Source organism: Mytilus californianus, unplaced genomic scaffold (genome assembly GCF_021869535.1).
Source record: "Mytilus californianus isolate M0D057914Y unplaced genomic scaffold, xbMytCali1.0.p SCAF_4, whole genome shotgun sequence".
Taxonomy (NCBI): Eukaryota; Metazoa; Mollusca; class Bivalvia; order Mytilida; family Mytilidae; genus Mytilus; species Mytilus californianus.
In genome coordinates, this window is record NW_026262690.1 from 68,645,308 (window position 1) to 68,663,435 (window position 18,128).

General features: G+C 30.9%; 1 protein-coding gene across 1 annotated transcript; it reads right to left on the bottom strand.

Annotated features, from left to right (window-relative positions):
- Window positions 1-78: 78 nt before the first annotated feature.
- Window positions 79-17,485, bottom strand: LOC127698698 (uncharacterized). Its single transcript, XM_052202324.1, has 5 exons — window positions 17,421-17,485; window positions 9,947-10,115; window positions 8,836-9,068; window positions 5,841-5,907; window positions 79-1,546 (listed from the first exon to the last, which is right to left on the bottom strand). The coding sequence occupies exons 2-5, from the start codon at window positions 10,113-10,115 to the stop codon at window positions 1,359-1,361; spliced, it is 657 nt and encodes a 218-aa protein (XP_052058284.1). The 5' UTR covers window positions 17,421-17,485; the 3' UTR covers window positions 79-1,358.
- Between the last annotated feature and the right edge of the window lie 643 nt (window positions 17,486-18,128).

An 18,128-nucleotide genomic window follows, 5' to 3' on the forward strand; every position in this document is an offset into this window, starting at 1 on the left:
TAATCCAAATAATTTAGTCCCTCCCATGTGATTGACTCTCCCGTTAATGAGGCCCTGAACTCTTTATATGATAAAAATTTCTTGCCATTTGTTTTGACATTTTGGATATATTTTCTGATTAATCGTGTCTCGAATATATTTGAGTTTCAATTCTTTAGGTTTGATTTTTTTGTCATTTCTATCTAATATGAACATTTCATCAGAAAGTTTCAATTCTATGTTTGTTTTTACATTAATTTCATTATTAATTTCTAAAATTTGTAAGAAGTCGATTGGTATTGAACTTTTAACTCTTGAAAATTCCGATATACAGTTTCTTTTATCCACAAGTTTTTCAAATATAGAACAACAACTGTAAAATTCGTTGGTTTCTTCATTCCATATGTCTTTGATATATTTCATGTTACTTTTTAGAAAGGAAGAAAAAAACAATGGCTTATTTTGGAATAAAATTTTTGAATTACCAAATAGTCTCATATTAAGTACCTCGTGCTTTGTTTTGGGATTATCTCCAATTTTTAGAAAATTAGACCATGTATAGACCATTTTCTGATAAAATAAAGGAATATTTTTAAGATTTAGTCCATTAATATTTGAACATTTACATAAAAAATATTGATCATAATACTTATTGTCAAATTGTCGAAGCCAATACTTGCCAATCGCATTCCAGCTTTCAGCATAATGATGGTTAATCTCATGGGTCTAATCCAGAGCATTGTTTGATCATATTCACAAATTGTAGAAGTAAATCAGATATAATATAGCACTAATGAAAATTCCCACAGCTTTGTAACAGTGAAAATAGATGTACACATTTTATTTTTTAAGCTTCAATTTATGTGTAATGTAATTTATTTAACATTCGTAATTTCTAATTGTTTGTTGCCTTTTATATTCTGTTTGATCATTTTCAAATATAGTGCAAGAGGCATAATGATAGTGGTTCAAAAAAGTCTGTAGTTTTTTGTCTGGTTCTTGTTCTTATTTTAATGAAATTTATAGTGAATGGAATTATTTGAATAAAAAAAATTAAGGCATGATTTTGTTCTTTTTTTGAGAAGTCAATATATCAAAAGAATACATATGTAACAAATAAACCACTCTGTCATAATATTTGTTAGCAATATCTACAGGATTATATATGGGGAAAAAAAACACATTTTCATACATACAGCAAAAACCAACTTATACATGTACAAAATGAACTTTTAAAATTGCAAAAATTAAGAAAAGCTAAAATTAATTGTTCTCGAAGATCATAATATCTTGTAAGACATCCCTGCCAAAAGTCTTAACAAACTCCTATCCTGGAGGAAATGTTCATATACTAAAAAAACAACCTTGCCTGAAATTTTCTATTCCTGTTGGGCTTCTACCTCTTCTTTGTGAGCTTTACTATTCATGTGGGCTATGAAAGGCTGAGGTCCATTTAGCTGTTTTTGACAAATATCACAGTAATATTTTTTCAGATTATCTTCCTTTTCAGCGTCAGTTTCAGCAGGGCCGTTCTTAGCATAGGCTGACTTGTAGGGTTTAAATTGCACTGGAAAATAGTTAAGTTGTATTGTACTGAATATTAAGATTTTAGAATTGCATCAAGTGTGATACATTATTTCTTCACATGAGACAATTAAATTTTCAAATTTAAACCATGAGGCTTGCCAGTGTTTAAAATATTCAAAATTTAACATTTGAGAGTGGAGAAATATCCTATTGCATGATATTTGTAGTGGTATCTGCTGGTGGATTCTCTTTCTAGCATGATTATTCACAATACATTTTTTTTACATAGGCAAACTTTTTCTTTTTCTATAATCTGCAAAAAAATGTCGTCTTTTTATGTGACTTCTAAACCATTAATGAGTTTAAATGTATGATCCAAACCACAAATGAGTATATACATTGTATCAGTTAAAATATCTTGTTAAAGTTCACAAGAGTGGACACACTGAAATGTCTCGCCTGTTTTAGTGTTCATAATTGAATTTATGTTGAAAGTAAAAAAAATAAGTTTATATAAGCTTTACATTAAATTAACATTTTAATGATGAATGAACATGAAGTCAAGGTGAGATAAACCCTATCAGACAAACATGTAGGCCGTACAATCATTCCATACACCAAATTTATTTAACATATATTGCCTAAAGTATCTAAGAAACAAACCTCATTGAGGAAACTGAACTTTGACCAATGAACCATAAAATGAGGTCAAGGTAAGATGACACCTGTCAGACAGACATATAAACATAACATTCATTCCATACATATAGGTCTGTAATGCTTTTACATTCATGTTGAGTAACATGTTTTTAGAAAAAACAGCATCATAAAATCACATGGGATACACTTTTGGCTAATAAATCACAGGCAAATATAGCAACAACATTTGAGTAAATAAAATCGCATTATACAAATTTTTTTTTTGAAACATTAAGTCAAATGACTACTAAAAGCAAACTTTGAAATTTCTTATGAAATAATTTTTCATCTAGATTTAAGGTTCATCAGAAGGGATTGACAAATATGGCCATTTTTTTTATTATTTCCTCTTGAGTACAGACAAACCTGTGCACAAGGAAAAGTTTTAAGGCATTGCAGAAACTGGATAAATATTTGTCAATTCCTTGAGATGAACCTGAAAGACCCCCCCCCCCCCCCCAAAAAAAAAAAAAACTAAAATTATCTTCAATCTTCAATCAAAATATTGTAAAAAGTCATATTTTCATATTATCTATTTATCTATTTATGTTGCTATGCTAAAATATTTTTTACTTATCTCAATACTTATCTTATTTCATATGTATCAAAAATCAGTAAATGTGATTCTGTTGTGCAAACAAAATTTCAAAAGTTCTTCAATCTGTACATATTCAGCCAATTAATCTTTATGAAGGGACTGGAGTGAACTGTATTCTATGTTAAACATTCATGCATGAGTGACCTTATTTTAACATTTTCACACCTTCCAATGTTTTTGTTAATCACGGTTTAGTAATGATCCCTTAAAAGTTTTTATTATTTATTATCATTATAAATGTTATTTAAAGATTTTTATAAAATAATCTATTTCAATGTAAGTAATCAGCAGTTAAATAATAAAATACATTCCATACACCAAATATAGTTGACCTATTACTTATAGCATCTGAAAAGAAGACCAAACAACAGAAACTTAACATTGACCAATGAACCATGAAAATAAGCTCAAGGTCAGATGAAACCTGTCAGACAGACGTGCACACCTTACAATCATTCCATACACCACATATAGTTGACCTATAACTTATAGTATCTGAGAAGAGGACCAAACAAGAGCAACTTAACATTGACCAATGAACCATGAAAATGAGGTTAAGGACAAATGACACCTGCCAGACAGACATGTACACCTTACAATCATTCCATACACCAAATATAGTTGACCTATTATAGTATTAGAAAAACAGACCAAAACACAAAAACTTAACATTGACCAATGAACCATGAAAATGAGGTCAAGGACAAATGACACCTGCCAGTCAGACATGTACACCTTACAATCATTCCATACACCAAATATAGTTGACCTATTGCTTATAGTATTAGAAAAACAGACCAAAACACAAAAACTTAACATTGACCAATGAACCATGAAAATAGGTCAAGGAAAAATGACACCTGCCAGACAGACATGTACACCTTACAATCATTCCATACACCAAATATAGTTGACCAATGGCTTATAGTATTAGAAAAACAGACCAAAACACAAAAACTTAACATAGACCAATGAACCGTGAAAATGAGGTCAAGGTCAGATGAAACCTGCCAGACTGACATGTATCCCTTATAATCATTCCATACACCACATATAGCTGACCTACTGCTTGTAGTATCTGAGAAACGGACCTAATCACGTAACTTTAACCTTGATCACTGATCCATGAAATGAGGCTGAGGTCAGGTGAACCCTGTCTATTGGACATGTAGACGTTGCAAGGAACCCATATACCAAATATAGTTATCCTATTACTCATAAAAAGTGAGAAATTTACATAACAAAAAAACTAAACTTTTTTTTCAAGCAGTCGCTGAACCATGAAAATAAGGTCAAGGACATTGGACATATGACAGACGGAAAGTTCGTAACATAAGGTATCTGCATACAAAGTATGAAGCATCCAGGTCTTCTACCTTCTGAAATATAAAGCTTTATACAAATAGTTTACGCCGCCGTCGTCACTGCCGCCGCCGGATAGTAATACCTATGTCTCACTTTCTGCGACTTTCGTCGCAGGCGAGACAATAAAACACAGATAAATTTTTGACAAAATAGAATTGTTATGGTTGGCATCTACATATCAAGCAAGGCCTCATATTACCTAGGTTAAGAAAAATTCCGGAATAAGCAGGCAAAATTCCCTTTTATTCCAATTGGTAAATGGAATTTTTTGTATCCCACTAATGGGTCAAAGGCCCAATTTAAATGCAGGAAAGGAGAAATGAATGAGAGCTAGTATTTACTTTAATTTTATTTTATTTTTTAGAAAACTGACATGTCATCAAGTGCCACAAATTTTATTCGAGAGGCACAGAAATGAATAATTAATACTGATGCAAAAAAACTCAAAATCCAAGCACTGTGTATTTCAGCTGCCATTTCATAAATGGTGGGCAATCCATAATTTTCTTAAAAAGCTATCAATTTGGAATAGAAAATCATAAATACATATCAATTGTCATTGAAATCCTAGGAAAAACAGATGTTTCTCAGAATTTGTCCTTTTTTAATAAAATTTTGACATACAGAACAAATTTGGAACGCATGTTATAATTTTACATAACTGATGGTGTTTTTTTCAAATGAGAGGGTGTTTCTGGCTGCAATCTCATTGAAGACTTTAAAGATCATTGATAATCTGTGTATCGCTTCTTTCCTTGGCAATGTCAATGAAATAGATTTACGACGTCATCGTGTTCTCACTCAACTAAGAGAAAAACAAATTCAGTCAAGAAGCACGATATGAAGAATTATCACAAAAAAAAGTTTAAGCAAAATTTAAGAAAATAGCGATAATACTAATATATCAATTTTTTTGTTAAAATCCTTACACAAAAAAAAAAGTTTCTGATAGTTTGTGATTTTTTAACAAAAAGTAAGTTTAACCCCATATTTGACACCCAGAATCAATTTGGAATAGCACGTTATATATTTATGTCACAATTTTCATGTACTCAAATTTGACATGGTCACATCAAATCTGAGTGAAAATTTCCAATCCAAATTAAGGCCCTAAATTTAGATACCACACATGTCAACTTTATACACACACAAACAAATAGAACTATTAACATATTAAATGAGAAATACATTTCTAATTCAAATAGATCTGTTTTCTTTAGGTTCTAATTTGGTAATTGTCTGTTTGCTCAATTATTGCTAAAGACTTGTTTTTCTGTTTATTAATTTACTGTTGAACAAAAATAAATTCTTCTTGTTTGACAAGAATGAATTTCTGCATTACTTTTGTATCAAAAAATTATTTTACCGTTTATAAACTTGCAGTTGAACAATCATATCTTCCTCTTGTTTGACAAGAATGAATTTCTGCATTACTTTTGTATCAAAAAATTATTTTACCGTTTATAAACTTGCAGTTGAACAATCATATCTTCCTCTTGTTTGACAAGAATGAATTTCTGCATTACTTTTGTTTCAAAAAATTATTTTCCCATTTATAAACTTGCTGTTAAACAAACATACCGTCCTCTTGTTTGACAAGATTGAATTTCTGAATTACTTTTGTATCAAAAAATTATTTTCCCGTTTAAAAACTTGCGTTGAACAAACTTACCTTCCTCTTGTTTGACAGGCTCAGGTTTCTTTAACCATGGTAACGATGTAACTTCTTCCTCTACTGCCTACAACAATAAATATGTAACAAATTTTCTTTACACTGTACAAGAATTTATACTTTTATAAAAGATAATATGTACCTGTTTTTTTTTATTCTATCTTGGTACATGTGGTATGTTTGGTGTATTTTGTTTTAGTTTTTGTTTCTCTTTAACTCTTTACTTCTCTTGTTTCTTTCACTTCAGCATTGTAGGTTTTTTTGTCAAATTTCACTTCTTTTAAATTTATATTTAGGCAATGCTAATCCAAATTTTGGATATACATACCACAGCAAACCAAAGAAACATAAAATAAACTTTAGAACTATGGAGTACATAAAGGTGAGTTTGCCTACAAGAAACCACTAACATAAAATAAACTTTAGAACTATGGAGTACAAGGTGAGTTGGCCTACAAGAAACCACTAACATAAAATAAACTTTAGAACTATGGAGTACAAGGTGAGTTAGCCTACAAGAAACCACTAACATAAAATAAACTTTTAGAACTATGGAGTACAAGGTGAGTTCGCCTAAAAGAAACCCCTTTTTGAATCCAATATTACAGGTAAGACATATTCACCTTGATTACATTACGGTTAAGTTGATTCCCTAAAAAACTTCCTATATTTTTCAGATTTCTCGAAAAGTGGTGGTCCAAAAGGTTTTGACCACCAAAATTTTGCAAAGGATCGACACAATTTTGGTATTTTGCAATAGAACTAATAGTATGAACCAGCAGATTTTCTTCAAGGACCACCAGGGAAAAAAAGATTTCAAGAACTCTTACTTTTACTTTTATTTACAGTTATGTTTAGACAGAAAGGAAAAAAATGTATAATATGTGGTTATCTATATCAATGTTCGTCTATACTCAGGCAGACATCAAATCACAAATAACTGTTAATAATTTTACTGCTTCTTTTGTGTTTTCTTTATTTTATGAATCCACAAGGAAAAGCAAGGGAGTTTACAGTTTTACACTGTACATCTGCTTAAGGAGTACATCAAAAGTCAACTCTTCAGATATCAGTAATAGCCTGTATATCTTTTCAAATCTTATCCTGATGACTAATCTCTTATAAAGCAAGTTCACTCTCCCACATTAGAGACAAAAAAAATATTATTTTACCTACAGCAGTTGTTTGTCAAGTAAAAATTGAAAATTGTTGTCAAAACATTGCTTGTATACACAATATACCAAGATTATATAAGCATTGTCGTCTTTTAATGCCAACAAATTAAATTGAATAGATGTTGTTTTAATTATAATTAATGAATTTTTAGTAAATTGAATTATCAGGAATATAGTATATTTACGGTAAAATATCTTGTACTAATGTTGCTGTTTTCCGTAGGAAATAAATGAAGTACTTGAAAAATTTGAACATTTTGCACTGAAATGAAAATGAAAAGAAATAAATAAATAATTTGCAAGAGTTGTTTAAAAAAAGTAATAAAAATGGAATCGACAATACCTAGTTTGTACTTCAAAGCTTTAAAGGAGAAATAAATTCTGAAATGAAATTAAATTAAAAAAAATTGCATTGAATGTTTAAAAAGACTATGAGTGGGTAGATATTTTGTGATGGCAGGGGCATAAAAAATGACAAATACATTTGTACTTTAAAGTCATATGAAACAAGTTTCTTGTAATTATAATGTTAAGGAAATTATTGAACCCATGAATGCATATATACTAAACTAAGTCCTCTATGCATTTTTTACATTTATTACGAATCTATAACATATTATCATGATTATCAACAAATAATATTTTATTCAGTGATTGTTGATCACAAGCTAATTAACCTTTGAGTTTGTTGCGGAAGTAACTTAATTTACCTGATCGAGAAATTAAACTAGAGGCTCTAAAGAGCCTGTGTCGCTCACCTAGGTCTATGTGCATCTTCAACATTGTAGACTACTGTTTACAGTTTCTCTCTATCTTATTTAGCTTTTGCCCAAAACACAAAAGAGGGTATTAAAAAATCATCATTTAAGAGCAATCACTCCTATCTACTAACTTTTTTGGCAGAATTTGACCTGATTGTATATCTTGTCTTGTTAATCATTTTTGTTATTTAAAGTTTCTATCTATCTTTTATAGGCTCGTAAAAATCACCATGAAAGAGCAATAACTTCAATAACCAGTTGACTGACAAATTCGGCTATTAGATTTATTTGTAGATCTTGTCTTGCTGATCACTTATGCTGTTTAAAGTTTTCATATATCTATTGTAGTTTTTAAGATTTAAGGCAAAAACGCCAAAAAATAGAAAAATTGTCATTAATGGTCAATAATTCTAATAAGGAGTCGATTGATGATTGCCTCTACATTGACCTATTTGATGACCTTGTCTTGCTGATCAGTTTTGCTGTTTAAAGTTTCTCTCTATCTATTATAGTTTGCAAGATAATAGGCAAATTGGGAAAAAAGTAGTAAAATTCGTCATTTTAGGGCAATAACTCCAATAAGAAATTGTCTGACAGTTAAGACGTAAATAGAGCTCAACATTCTGAACATTTTTGCTCTGTCAGATTTTCACTATTTATAGCAGTTTTCAAAATATTAAACAAAACTTTCATTTTACCCCTATGTTCTATTTTTAGACATGTCTGCCATCTTGGTTGGCAAGCAGGGTCATCATACACATTTTTTAACCTAGATACTCGAATGATGATTGTGGTCAAGTTTGGTTAAATTTGGCTCAATAGTTTCAGAGGAGAGGATCTTTGTAAAAGTTAATGGACAATGGACGACGACGATGACGACAACAGACGACGGATGCAGGACAGATGCCAAGTGATGAGAATAGCTCACTTGACCCAAGTGCTTTTCTTTCCATAATTGAAAATAGGGATATTATCACAGGTGACAATTTGGATCTTTAAGTAAGGGTAAAACATGCACAAAAGTCATTTTCATATCTAAATATATGACTAGATCTTTACCATGACATATGATGTTGGTACATATCCTACTCGTCCATCAGAACTTCTGATTTTGGACCATAGATTATTATATTGATGATATGATATAAACACAGCCGTATCTTTCTGTGTTATAGTAAGCTCTGGTTCTCCTAATGGACTGTCTGCATTAGCTTTATAACTGTATTTCACTACTAAATTCTGATTTGGAATTAAATTTACTTCATCTGTCTTGTCAGCATAATTAGCCCAGTCTATAATAAAAAAAAACATTTTAATTTGTGCTTAGACAGAATCTGAATGGAACATCTAAGATAATGAAATCAGGTCTTTCAAAATATTTTGAAGTAGGCTTAGTAGCATTTTAAGGATATCAAAGGAGACAGCTACTTACCTCTTAATTTATATGAAGAAAAGTATGTGGCTTTTGAAGTAAAATTGCAGGGCAAAAGAAAAACCACTACCACTTGCACATTCAAAAGACTTGTGAATAAAAGATATTAGGTAAATTAGGAAGCCTTCTTGATAAAAATTATGAATTAACAATATTAGTTTTTTAAGCAGTTACCTGTCCTTTTAAACAAAATCCACTGTAGGAAAATATGCCACTGTAGGCAGGATATTTTATAGTCTGCTGCTGAACCAAGACAAAAATACTTGCAAGGTGATATTGGACTTAACAACTCTACATGTATGAGGAGGAAAATGTCTCTGTATGGGGTGACATGTGTAAAATAAAACAATTCACTTAGTCAACTCATCAGAAAAGATTTTCAATATCCATTTAAAGATTTAATTTAATACAAAGCAGCACCCCATCTCAAAACCATTATACTACATGTTCTTAATAATGCAAACAATTGAAACACAACCTACTAAACATTAAGCCATCCATCCTTCTTAACTTTATAGTGGCTAACATAGTCAATTTTTTAAGCTGCTTTTATTAGAGAAAGTTTTTTTTAAGATTAACAATGGAGCCTTTAAAACAAGCATAAGACTAAATAAGAGCATATGCACCTTCTTGGACAGTTGGACAAATATAAATTTTATGTTATAGACAAATGCATTCAAAACCAAAGGGAGATAATTCTATGTAAATTCAATGTAACAACTATCTACAAGTACTTACCTCCACATTTAATCTCAGGACTTTTTAATGCATCAGGACTTTTTATAGTTTCTCCTTGATTGTTTTCTGGAATCAAAACTCTTGGTCTACGTAGTGGTTTGTCCCACTGTTTGAGACCAAACACACCTCTTCCACATCCATGATATAATTTTGGTGGCATTACAGACATCTGAAATACAATGTATAAAACATATCATATCATATAGTTATTCCATTTACATATCTATAAAGGATATATTCATACTGTATAAGTTTGCATGTGCAATACATTGTATGACACTACAAGAGATGACTATTCCTTAACATTTGTCCAATATCCAGTTTCGAGTAATTTGCTACAGTACTATACCATTACAATGTGATTTTAAAGCAAAATCATAGTCACTCATTAACAAATCTTTGAACAACTCCATAACATCAATAAGTGTGCAAACTTCTTTTGTAGTTTCAATGACCTGGGTTGAAACCTATTGGAGGAGTTGATTTCACAAAATAGGTATCCTGTTTTAAAAATTATGCTAGAAAAAGACTTAAATCCCAAATCTTGAAATATGGTAACCCAAATAATTCAGTTGTTATATTCCACTGATCTACAATTGCTACATTAACGCCTGAATGCATAGACAATGAAAAATATTCAATCAATCATTCAGAATTAGCTCGGCATTTACCTATCTTGATAAAATTGAGTTGACTAATGATTGGTCACCTCCCTTACAGGGCACCAATCAAAATCCAGAATTCCAGTAGAGTTTTAAGTCTGTTAGGATGTCTAGCCCTCACAAGTTGGAGAGATCGATTATGGGGAGGGACTGAATTATTCATGTTAGAAAAATTGGGATAAAATCCTCAAACAGTTTTATAATTACAGGTGCAGAACTTTAATATGTGCAATCTTTCTATTAAGTTCAAAGTATCTACGTTAAAAACTGTACTACCCCCTGTCATCACAAAACCATTTGTAAGCTGGTTTTGCATTTAGTGCAACAGGCCAAATATTAAGCTGAATATTATATTTTGCAAAGAAATTTACAGAAATATAAATAGCTATGTCCTAGTTTTTGAATAATGCAAATCAATTAACTTCAAGATGCACATTCAGGTGTTAATAAACTGAGATAATGGAAAAAAAATATTCTCTTATGGTTGTGGGCTGTTATCTATTTCTTGCATAAAGAGATATTTCTCGTATCACACTGCACGGAGTGTGATACGAAAATCTGCGTTAATCTGATTGGCTTATCCAGTACCATGAGACAATATTACGACATTTCCATTGGGTATTCGCTAGGTCATTGATCACCTTCAAAGGTTAAGATGATGTACATTTCTTCCATGGCAACGGACATATGTGATTTCTTCAAAAATATACAAAACACTCACACTTTTCGCCTGAAAATCTTTTTTTTGTCAAATTTTATTACATTCTGAAGCTTACAAAAAGTTTTAAAATGTCCGATGTTAATGTTTGACACGGGAATAGGACATATGACGTCATACTTGTATGTGCAAAAGACTAGATCAATTATTCACGGAATTCTTAATTTAACACAATGAAAGTGTTGACCATAAGAAAAATAGGTTTAACAACTTGTAAAAATTGGATATCACTTGATATCAACTCTCGTTATTTAATTTAAATAGTAAAAATAAACTCAAATAACTCGAGTTGATATCAAGCAATATCCAATTCTCACTCATTATGAAACCCATAACAATATAAAGTTATTCCAAAATTATTTTATGCTCAACATACATCACAGTAAAACAGACATGCAAGATGCAAACAGTGTCATTACTTTCTGCACAGACAATCACTCCTCAATTTATAAAATGTACCAGCTATCAATATTAACCAAGACTGCTACATGTATCTGAAGAAAGAGATAAATTAAAATTGCTAAACTACCTGAAAGTTACTAATGATAATATATATACCCATACACTTTATTGTGAAGGCTATCATTAAACAGTACAGTGTAATTAAGCAGACTACACCTACAACAGGTGTTTCTCATAACTACCATTACTCAATTAACTCTTAGATATATAGTTATGATGAACTAAGTAAACCTATTAACCATGTTAACCAGGTATTGATCATCTTTACATCATTTAATGAATGGATATACTATGTACTTAAAAGTATAAAAGCGTTACTTTAAGTAAATGATTTGAACATTTTCTCAAGGTTTATATACATGTATCTAATAATATACATTAAACCAAATGTGTAACAGCAAAAAATTACCAACTGCTGAACACTTTAAGTTTTAACATGTTAACAAATAAGTTTAAAGATAACATCCAGATGGAAGATCTTCGAAGATTTGTAAACATTACAGCAGATCTAGACATCCTCAAAACAATGTGAATGCCAGGAAATCCAGATAATTTCAACTTCAAAAGAATGATGGTTTTTCAAATCCAAATGAATTTTGTGAAGATGCTCCTAGTTATTTGTAAACTTTCTGCATCTTAAAAGCAGAAACATTTGTAACTCACCAGATCAATTAAAAATCAACTATTTCCGTAACAGGTTATCCTTTTTAAATCAGACTTTTATTTTACCAGAGATCTTAACCTTACTCTCCTAAAACTTACAATAAAAAATTTCATTTGAAAAGTTAGTACTGGTAATCTTAAAATGAGAAATGTTTTAAAGTGAATGTTTAAAACAAAGTATATTAACAAGGATTTTAAATTTAAAGAAGCTTCTATACAAAAGAAAATAATTTTTAAGTTTGACTTATGTTTATATTTATTTAACTTTTAAGACCATTTATGATTGTCAAAATCAAGCTAATGCAAAACAAAACAAAATATGAGTGATTTCACACAACTGACCCTTCACATTTTTTCATGTCAAAATGTATTGTCTTAGTTGAAGCACAAGTTCTGTATATAAACCAAAAATAGTGGTTTCTTTAGAACAAAAATGGACAAGAAAACCAAACCTATAACATATCTCACCAAAAACTGGATAAAGTTAATTAGTTAACAATACTAGTTTTTGCATATGTAAGAGTCTATGTTCAGCCTCAAATCTGTGTCTTTCCTCAAATTGGTGTCCTATCCTTTATATTGTGTCACAGATGTCACAAATCTATGTCCTTTCTTTTTATTTTAGTTTCAACTTTTGTTATTACTTTGGTGTTATTGTTAAGTCCTTGACATACAAGTTACACATAGAATATAAATAGAAGTAATTAATTATAATTGACTCTCTTAGGAGATTATACCCAGCATGCAACATTGTAATTACTTATTTCTCTTTTCTGAACATCCAACTATTTTTATTTCAGCAACAGACTTTTCTTTTGTCGTTTACTTAAAAAAATTATTTCAGCTATTGAAATATGAAATTTACTTGTATAAGGCTATGAAATTTACTTGTATAAGGCTGTGAAATTTACTTGTATAAGGCTAAGAAACAAGTAGAATGTGAGGCTTTTGAGAGTACAAATTAATTTTATATTTTGAAACAATGTATAGTTATTCTCTTGTACTGCAACTCTTATAGCTGTTCCTTCCAAATGAAATATTTTGGGTGAAAACAATCAATTCTGGACAGTCTGACAGGAGTAATACTTATATGTAATGCTTTTTTACTTGAAGATGTAATATTTACTTGTAAAAGTAAATCCGTAAGATTTGAATTTTCATTTAAATTTGAATAATCTCCCTTTAATCTTCTCCAAAAATTTACTTATACAAGTAATTTTTTTTACAACACCTAAAATTCCAGTTTTGGTACGTAAAAACATGCATATACAATTTTTTCTTGTTTGATAATATTTTTTAATTAGAGTTCAACCTTTGATCTCAAGAATTTAACAAGAAACCTACTGTGCACAGAAGTATTAAACTGCACAAGGCTTTCAAAAATTCCTCACTGGAGGCTTGTTAATAACTGAGCAATGTTTTGAAGATATTTTCATGTTCATGAATACTCATTTACAGCAATGTAAACAAAACAAATTCAAGAAAAGAAGAAAATATGACCTTTTTACTTATATTCATATACAAGTAAAAAAAAAACTGAATGTCTAAGCTGAGATTACTATAACACTGTTATAGTAATCTAAGGTCTAAGGGAGATAACTCTACCTCCAAAATCGACACAGGACGTTTTGCCCATACTGCCAGTTCGGCCATGGCATGGTTTTTATTGTCCTTATAGACAGACATATGTATATATAGATGTAAAAAAAACTATGTATATATCTCTGTTTTAAAGGAAGGAAAATATAATTGTTTCTAGAAACAGATGTTAAGAAACAAATGGAAAAATACATTTATCATACATATGTACATTTATTTTCCTTGATAAAAATGTGTATCAATTGATGTATGTTATCAGAAAATTCGTTAAATGGTGATTATTAATAAAATTTGAAGCTTTTTAATAAACCAAAAAAGATACGAGTTATTTAAAAAGTGAATAAGATTGTTGTTTTTATCAGAGATATTTATATATGTCTCTGTTCTTATCATAATAATAATAATAACAATACGATACATCTGATAATCTGATAATTTGTTAATTGTTTATTATCATATCTTTGCTGATAAATTATTCACTTGCAAGTTCGACCTCATTGAATCCGTATTCATGTGACCTTCAATTTAACCCCTTAGCTAGAGTTGGGTTACACATAAATTAGGCGTGTTCAGTTATCAAAAGGAAAAGAATGTCAACATTGAAAGTGAAACAAGGGTAAACCATTTGATTGACTGATTAGCTTGACAAAAACTCATTCTTATACAGGTAAACACGATGATTAACATATATTTGTAACCTATAATACGAAATCAAACAGACCTAGAAAAATCCAATTACACAAGTTCGCTACCTATTGATATCTACATTTATGTTTACCTCGGGTTATATGACCGTCTGCAGTCTTCGAAGGTCACCTTGATAGTTAATTAGATGGCATCTAGACTAAAATACACATGAAATGCTGATACATATTATCGAGCCCATGCATTGCAAATTGTTTATTTTAGACTTTTTATAACTTTGATATTCGTTTTAATATGTTATAAATCAAATATGAGAATTTGAGTCAAATCGGTGAACATGAATTTGACAGCTAATGCCCCTTTAACAGACTGCTGATTATCAAATGCAAATCTGTAAAAATGGAATCAACACAGCAGATGTATAAATATAAGATGCAGTCGTTGGTGTCCATGTTTCTCATACTTATGTTTCTTGTGGACAAATTGTTTATTTTCCGTTCTCTGTTCTGAAAAAAAATATATTAATGAAGCACCAAAGTTAAAGGGAAACGTTGTTAATGTCTTAAGGTGCGTTTACAAGGTATGATTTTTCTTTTGAATTCACCTGTACACCTGCTTTTGACTAAAATCACCCTGTGTGGACACTAAAATAGGTTAATCAAATGGAAAATAGTATCTTGTGAACAGAATGCTGAGCGATTTACTTGGCCGATGGTATCAAATCAGTTTTAAAATCGTACCGTGTAATCACACCTTTAATCATGCGTCACATCTTCTTGTTTCACAGCAGATGGATTTTTACGTTATGACAAAATTACTTTTTGTCATACCTGCCAACCCTCCCGTTTTGAGCAGGAGACTCCCGCTCAAACTGCGAAATTCCAGAAATCTCCCACTTGCTGGTCTACTCCCGTGCGGGAGTATAAAATCTCCCGCTTTCGGATATTTTAATCTGGAATGACCCGCATTTGTAATTCTCTGGCTTTTTCATTACTGTCAATAGAAATAAATAAACAATCGGCGATCATTTGAAAACTTTGGTCAGTAGTTTTTATGTTCGATTTATAAGTAATCGAAATTCATTTCTGCTATGTCAACTCCAACAAGATAGAGATCTTTGTTTGGACCAATCGGCAGTGTAAAAAAGAAGAAATTGATAACTGCAAATCGAAATACCAAGCAGACTGAATGAAAGATTTTTTATTTTTACGACCAAGTTCACTGACACTTGGCAATGAATCTTCATTTTGCACATCATGTTCAATCAACTTTTCGGTCTCTTCTGGTGGTCTGTACGACGTTTGAAAGCATGCTTAGTGTGGGTCTCACAACAAAATCAAAATATGGAATGTTATGAGTTATGAGACTCAGAGGTATTGAAAAAGACAAAAAAAAACAAAAAAAAAACCACACCTTGTATAGATTATAACCATGAATTGAAGAAATAAAGTGCATCTTTTAACTCTTATTGGTGTTTAGTAGATGAATAAATAAACTAGTCTCATATTTAACTTAAAAATGTCATTCACGCAAAATCACCCCCTCAGCTGTTTGAAGGTTTCAGAGGTTGGCAGGTATGCTTTTTGTTAAGTAATATTCTTTCTCAAAACAAACTTCTATCAACACAATTAATGCATATATACATATGTTAAGAACAATATTAAAAAGTGTGGCCAATTCAACTATGGCAGAAGACTGTGGCTGAACTGGTAATGTGGCCAAAACATCTCGAAATGTCCTAAATAATTCACCTGCACAAGTTAATAAAAGAACACTTGTATAATTTTACCCCTGACTACTGGATTTGAAGCAGATAACGTTAAAATTGTGTGATCCTTTATTCTTTATTTGACATCATAAATGAGGCAATTAATGGTTAGTGACTGTACACAAATGATTATACAGTCAATGCAATGCACCTTCTCACTATAAGTCCGCCATTGCTGGCCATCACAGACATTTCGGTAAAACTTTGACATCTGAAAGAATGCTAAAATGATTGTTGTAGGATGTTAATTGTTCAAGTGTAGCAAAATTTTGGGTCAAGTGTTGTAACGTTAAAATTGTGTGATCCTTTATTCTTTATTTGACATCATAAATGAGGCAATTAATGGTTAGTGACTGTACACAAATGATTATACAGTCAATGCAATGCACCTTCTCACTATAAGTCCGCCATTGCTGGCCATCACAGACATTTCGGTAAAACTTTGACATCTGAAAGAATGCTAAAATGATTGTTGTAGGATGTTAATTGTTCAAGTGTAGCAAAATTTTGGGTCAAGTGTTGTAGATTTGTGTCTATTTGACTGAGCAAATAGCACAGTTGCAGTATAAAGGCACAGTGACCACAGGCACTTGTTTCTATCCATAGGAAGGTCGACTATCCATATATAATATATAGAAACAAGTGCCTGCAACAGTAACCTGCAGTGATCCCTACTCAGGCTACTGTATTTATACTTGCACTTGTTTCTATCAATGGGATGGTCAACTTTTACTGTTCAATATTGTACATTGACCTTCAGATTGATAGAAACAAGTGCCTGTGTGTATTTCTACAGGACTGAGAATACCAAAAGGGGTTGTTTAGCCGATATTATCCTCTACTGTCATCGTGACATTATTTCTTTACGAGTAACACCGCGTATATCGTTTGTCTGTCTTTGAATACTATGTTTTTGTATCTTAACAATTGCTATAAACAATTAATCTGTCTATTTACCTGTTCCTCTTTTGTTTTACCTTGCTTGGTTTCAGTTTCGTTTTTCAATAAATCGATACGCGGGAAAGGTGTAAATGAAAACGCTATTAAAGGGAGATAACGCATAAATTGTATATCCTCTGTCATGTCCGATCATGTCCGTCTGTCCGTCACAATTTTGGTTTCAAGATGATAAAGAGAGAACTGCTTATTAAAATTAATTGAAATTTAAATGGAATGTTTTGGACAAAAAAGTGGTTTTTGATCATTAAAACTAGGACTGGTTAAGGAAATAGCCTTTTGTTACTTCAATGCTAAACATATGGAAATGTTTTAGAAATTCCACAGCCTCTTAATTGCTCTTTTATTTGATAATTATGTACCTAATATATAGGAGATTACTGTATACAGTGCTAGCAATGATTTCCCATAAAAAGAAGTTTTTAAATAAAGATATTAATTAAAACAATTACAAATATGGACCTATATAACTGATCCAAGTCTGAGCCTTACTATAATAAATATTAGTGTTATAATAATCTCAGTTCAAGTACACCTTCTAGACCTGGGACTATTATACTAACGGGACTGGAAACTGATCGATCTGTTGAGATTTCATTGCCCCGATAGCGGATTATTGATTTTTTGTTTTGATTGACAGCTTATCGTGCCACCTGGTTAGTATATATAGTCCCAGTTCTAGACGCACCACTCGACTTTGGTGCCTCA